The sequence below is a fragment of the Parus major genome, unplaced genomic scaffold (assembly GCF_001522545.3).
Source record: "Parus major isolate Abel unplaced genomic scaffold, Parus_major1.1 Scaffold434, whole genome shotgun sequence".
Taxonomy (NCBI): Eukaryota; Metazoa; Chordata; class Aves; order Passeriformes; family Paridae; genus Parus; species Parus major.
In genome coordinates, this window is record NW_015379339.1 from 24,378 (window position 1) to 30,687 (window position 6,310).

The 6,310-nt window shown below is 54.2% G+C and overlaps 1 protein-coding gene across 1 annotated transcript in view; it reads left to right on the forward strand.

The window, feature by feature from the left end:
* Nucleotides 1–6,310, forward strand: part of LOC107199104 (electrogenic sodium bicarbonate cotransporter 4) — a 19,051-nt gene continuing 12,741 nt past the window's right edge. Inside the window, exons 1-5 of the mRNA XM_033511675.1 lie at nt 1–131; nt 1,751–1,911; nt 2,414–2,569; nt 4,829–4,924; nt 5,370–5,425. Coding sequence (XP_033367566.1) covers nt 79–131; nt 1,751–1,911; nt 2,414–2,569; nt 4,829–4,924; nt 5,370–5,425 — 522 coding nt within the window. The 5' untranslated portion in view covers nt 1–78. The remainder of the gene's footprint in view (nt 132–1,750; nt 1,912–2,413; nt 2,570–4,828; nt 4,925–5,369; nt 5,426–6,310) is intronic.

Below are 6,310 nucleotides of genomic sequence, written 5' to 3' on the forward strand. Positions count from 1 at the left end.
GTGTCCCCGGCCGCCGAACGGCTCCGGTACATCCTGGGGGAGGACGATGAGCCCCCCAATCCCACGCTTTTCACCGAGATGGACACCCTGCAGCACGATGGAGACGAGATGGAGTGGAAGGAGTCTGCCAGGTGAGCACTGGGATCTGGGAATGAGCCAGGGGGGGAAAAAATCCCCATCCCAAAAATCCCATCCCAAAAATCCCCATCCCAAAAATCCCATCCCAAAAATCCCATCCCAAAAATCCCCATCCCAAAAATCCCCATCCCAAAAATCCCATCCCAAAAATCCCCATCCCAAAAATCCCATCCCAAAAATCCCATCCCAAAAAATCCCCATCCCAAAAATCCCCATCCCAAAAATCCCATCCCAAAAATCCCATCCCAAAAATATCCCCAAGAGGAAACGGGATCAGGGAATGAGCATTGGGGTCTGGGAATGAGCCAGGGGAAAAAGAAATCCCCATCCCAAAAATCCCATCCCAAAAAATCCCATCCCAAAAATCCCATCCCAAAAATCCCATCCCAAAATATCCCTGTGTGGAAACGGGATCAGGGAATGAGGATTGGGATCTGGGAATGGGATCAGGGAATGGGATCAGGGAATGAGCCTCCTCATCCTCAGGCTGGATCCATGAAATGGGGAAAAATGGGAATTTTTACAGGATCACCGAGGTTTTCCGAGTCCCAATTTCCGCTCTCCAGCCAGGCTGGGACTCTTCATCCTCAGGGGGGGGATAAAAAATGGGAATTGGGGATGGAGGGAGTTGGGAATCCGCCGTAACCTCGAAGCCTGGGATGCCCTGGAATGGTGCCTTGCTCCCGAATAACCCAAATTCCCGGGGAAAACGGGGCAGGAAGGAGAGGAAAAGCGGCGTAATCAGATTTGGGAGCGCGGCGCTTGGCGGGAAGCTTGAATTCCATCCCTGGAAAAGCTGAGGGCTCGGCGGGAAGGATTCTCCGGAGGAATCCGGGAATGCGGGATGGGCGTTGGGGTTTTGTCGGGGCATTCCTGGCGCTCCCGGATAAATTTTTTGGGAGTTTTTTTGCGGCAGCTGATCCCATCCTGGTCTTTCCCTGGAATTCCTCGGAATTCCGGGGCCATCAGCTGTTCCCAAAATCCCTTCTCCTCCGCTGTGTTCCCGGCTGGGGCAGCAGGAGCTCAGATGGGTCAGGTTAAACTCCAGGAAAGAAAATCCGTGGAAGAAAAGCAGATTTTTTTCCCCCAAAAGCCCCATTCCCAGGGATTAGGGAGGAATCACCCACCCCATTCCGGAAGTTTCTCTGGAAGCTGTAAAATCAAGGAAGGGCTGAATTCCGAGGTGGAGTCTGAGAATTCCTGAGGAATTGGGACACTGGGAAGGCCAAAACCCCCCAAACCTCTCCGGAGCGATTCGAGGAGGGAGAAACCCTCGGGGTTGGGATTCCTGGTGGTTCTGGGACGTTTTCCTCCCCTCCACAATTCCCAAATCCCACAAGACCAATTCAAGGACGGAGAAATCCACGGATTTCCTCCCCTCCACAATTCCCAAATCCTACAGGACCAGTCTGAGGACGGGGAAATCCATGGATTTCTTCCACTCCACAATTCCCAAATCCCACAGGACCAATTCAAGGGTGGGGAAATCCATGGATTTCCTCCCCTCCACAATTCCCAAATCCTACAAGATCAATTTTCCTGGGGGTTTGAATCACCCCCCAGGAAAATCCATTCCCCCACACATTCCGGGTCCATCCCGCTCTCCTTCCAGGTGGATCAAGTTCGAGGAGAAGGTGGAGGAAGGCGGCGAGAGGTGGAGCAAACCCCACGTGTCCACCTTGTCCCTGCACAGCCTCTTCGAGCTGCGGACGTGTCTCCAGACAGGAACCGTGCTCCTGGACCTGGACGGATACTCCTTGCCCCAAATCATCGGTAGGAACCACCCGGAGGATTTTCCCTCCCCCCGATGTCCCAAAACGCTGGGAATTGGAATTAAACTCATTTTGTTTTGCTCCATATCCCGGATTTCTTTGGGAATGAGAGAAGGGAGGAGTTGGGAGCCATCAGCTGCTTCCAGAAATGGTTGGGGTGAGGTTTTGAGGGGGTCGTTGATGGAGGAGCGGATTTTGGGGAGGTGTTGGGGGTCACCCCTGGGTCCCCGTGGCTGGGGGCTTGCAGATGATGTCATTGAGGAGCAGATTGAGGATGGGCTGCTCAAGGAGCAGATTTTGGGGGTTTTGGAGGTTTTGGGGGGTTTTGGGTTTTTTGGGAGGTCACCCCAGGATCCCCACGGCTGCCTGTTGCAGACGATGTCATCGAGAAGCAGATCGAGGACGGGCTGCTGAAGGAGCAGATTTTGGGGGTTGTTTTGGGGGTTTTTGGGGATTTTGAGGTTTGTGAGGTCACCCAGGGTCCCCATGGCTGCGTATTGCAGACGATGTCATCGAGAAGCAGATCGAGGACGGGCTGCTGAAGCCAGAGCTGCGGGAGAAGCTCAGCTACGTCCTCCTGCGCAAGCACCGCCACCAGACCAAGAAACCCATCCACCGCTCCCTGGCTGACATCGGCAAATCCGTGTCCTCCAACACGGGTCAGTGCCGGGGGTCCGGGGGGAGACCTCGGGAGAGGGGAAGGGGGAATGCGGGGTTTGGGACACCCCCGAGTTTGTTGTGGGGAAGGACCCCAAAATTGCGGCCTGGGGGGTTTGGGGGTGACCGGGGGACAAGGAGGTGTTTGGGACGTGGAGAGAGCCGTGAGAGGAGATGAGTTACGGGAGGGACAGCGTCACTGTCGGGTGATGGCGCTGTGCGATGGCGTCGTTGTGTGAGGGATCAGATCGCAGCGTGGTGGCAATGTCCACGTGTGGTGACATCGTTTTGTGGTGACATCGTTGTGTGGTGACATCGTTGTGTGGTGACATCGTTGTGTGGTGACATCATTGGGTGATGATGTCACTGTGAGGGATCACATCGTGGTGTGATGGCAATGTCCACGTGTGGTGACATCATTGTGTGGTGACATCATTGTGTGGTGACATCGTTGGGTGGTGACGTCATTGGGTGATGACATCGTTGTGTGGTGACATCATTGGGTGATGACGTCACTGTGAGGGATCACATCGCGGTGTGATGGCAATGTCGGTATGTGGTGACATCATTGGGTGGTGACGTCACTGTGAGGGATCACATCACGGTGTGATGGCAATGTCCGTGTGTGGTGACGTCATTGGGTGGTGACGTCACTGTGAGGGACAAGATCATTGTGTGATGAGATCACTGGGTGAGGGAGAATGTCTTTCTGTGATGACATCATTGTGTGATGACATCATAGTGATGATGTCACAGTAGGGACAATGACACCATGTGACATCGCTGTGGTGACATCACTGTTGGGACTGTGGCGCTATGCAATGACATTGGCGCTGTGTGATGACGTCACAGTGGGGACAATGGCACTGTGTGATGACATCATAGTGGGGACAATGGCACCATGTGATGACATCACAATGGGGACAATGGCACCGTGTGATGACATCACAGTGAGGACAATGACACCGTGTGATGACATCATAGTGGGGACAATGAGTGTGTGATGACATCACAATGGGGACAATGGCACCGTGTGATGACATCACAGTGAGGACAATGAGTGTGTGATGACATCACAATGGGGACAATGGCACCGTGTGATGACAGCGTCACTGTCTTATGATGTCACTGTGGAGACAATGTCATTGTGTGAGGATGTCACACTGTGATGACATCACAGTGGGGACAATGACTGTGTGTGATGACATCATCATGCAGACAATGGCACCATGTGATGACATCATAGTGGGGACAATGGCACCGTGTGATGACATCATAGTGGGGACAATGAGTGTGTGATGACATCACAATGGGGACAATGGCACCATGTGATGACATCATAGTGGGGATAATGAGTGTGTGATGACATCATAGTGGGGACAATGGCACCGTGTGATGACATCACAGTGNGTGGGGATAATGAGTGTGTGATGACATCATAGTGGGGACAATGGCACCGTGTGATGACATCACAGTGGGGACAATGACTGTGTGTGATGACATCACCGTGCAGACCATGGCACCGTGTGATGACATCGCCAGGCGATGACATCACAGCGCGCTGACATCACGCCAGCACAATGGCGCAGTGTGGTGGCCGCGGCTCGGCGCGGGGCTTTCCTGGCGCGGCCAGCACAGACAAATCCGCTCTGCTCCCGCCTGATCCCGCCTTTTCCCAGCCCTTACAAAAGGGGATTTGGTTCTTTTCCCGATTATTCGCCCGGGTTTAGCGGGAGGTCACTCGGTGGAGCCCCGGATTTGCCGCGCTCCGGCTGCTCTCGGCCACAGCGGCTCCGGAATTTTCTTTCCCTGATGTTCTCCACAGGATCTTGCCCCGACATTCCCAATGGATCCTACTCTGACATTCCCAATGGATCCTGCCCCGACATTCCCACTGGGATCCTGCCCCGACATTCCCACTGGGATCCTGCCCTGAGATTCCCAATGGATCCTGCCCCGACATTCCCAATGGATCCTGCCCTGACATTCCCACTGGGATCCTGTCCCGACATTCCCAATGGATCCTGTCCCGACATTCCCAATGGATCCTGCCCCGACATTCCCACTGGGATCCTGTCCCGACATTCCCAATGAATGGGATCCTGTCCCGACATTCCCACTGGGATCCTGCCCTGACATTCCCAGTGGATCCTGTCCCGACATTCCCAATGGATCCTGTCCCGACATTCCCAATGGGATCCTGTCCCGACATTCCCACTGGGATCCGGCTCCAGGTCTCACGGCCCCTCTCTCTCCCCCAGCCCGCAGCCCCGTGCGGGGCCCGGCCGCCGGCGCCGCCTTCCACCGCTCCACCGAGGACCTGCGGATGCGGCAGAGCGCCAGCTACGGCCGCCTGCGTGAGTGGGGGACGCCAACGGCGCCGGAACATCCCTGGGAAAACAAATTCCCTGGAAAACCCAATTCCCCGGAAAACCAAATTCCCTGGGAAACCAAATTCCCTGGAAAACCAAATTCCCTGGAAACCAAATTCCCTGGAAAACCCAATTCCCTGGGAAACCAATTCCCTGGGAAACCCAATTCCCTGGGAAACCAAATTCCCTGGGAAAACCAAATTCCCTGGAAACCAAACTGTTTTTTTCCAAGTGCCCCAAGCACCACATCCAGACGGTTTCCGGAACCTTCTGGGGATGGGGACTCCATGCCAGCCTCTCCAGCCTTTCAGAGAAAGAGTTTTCCCTAATTCCCGGCGTTTCAGCATTCCCAAATGCCACAGACAATATTTTTTATTCTCCTGGCTCCAGCAGTGGCTTCTCCTCACCGTCCCTCCCTTCCCTCCTCCAGGTCACGCCCAGAGCCGGAGCATGAACGACATCTCGGACACGCCGAGCACTGACCAGGTACCCAAAAATCCCAAAAATCCCAAAAATCCCCAAAATCCCGCTGCAAGGAGCGTCCCGACGCGATTCCTGCCGGGCTCCGGGGTTGTTCGGCTCCTCGGCGCGCTCGTTATCCGTAGAAATTCCTAATTAGGGGAATTAACGGTATGGATGTCCCTGGAGCCGCGGGGACGCTGCCCCAGAGGTGACACGGATTTAGGGACGAGCCAGGAGGCCGGGGCAGCTCAAATCCATAGGGGTGGGGCAGAAACTCCCTCGGGATCTTCAGGGAGGACGGGAAAGGGGTTTGGAAGAGCGGGAATCCCGAAGGACCGGCAGGGAGAGGGCGGCAAATCCCGCCGGAGCTCCGGGCTTGGCACACAAGGGGCTGGGATTTGGGGTGGGATCTGTTTCTCCCGGGGGTTTCTCGATGTAAAACTGAGAGGTCATGGGGGGCTTTTCCTGCTGGGAATGCTTTCAGGAGGGAGCTGGGATTGAGGGATGGATCCAGCGGGATTTTGTCCCTTTCCCACCCCAGAATCTTTTTCTGGGAATTGTTGGTTTGTTGTTCGGGCTTTGCTTTGTTTCTGTTCGTGATTTCACCGTGAACAAAGGGCACAATCGCCGACCCTGTGGGATTTTAGGGAATGGGATGGGATGGGATAACAACTTTGGGTTTTTAGGGAATGGGATAATGACTTCATTTGAGTTTTTAGGGAATGGGATAACAACTTCCTTTGGGATTTTAGGAAATGGGATGGGGTAACAAATTCCTTTCGGTTTTTAGGGAATGGGATGGGATAACAACTTCCTTTGGGATTTTAGGGAATGGGATAAAAACTTCCTTTGGGATTTTAGGGAATGGGATAACAAATTCCTTTGGGTTTTTAGGGAATGGGATAACAA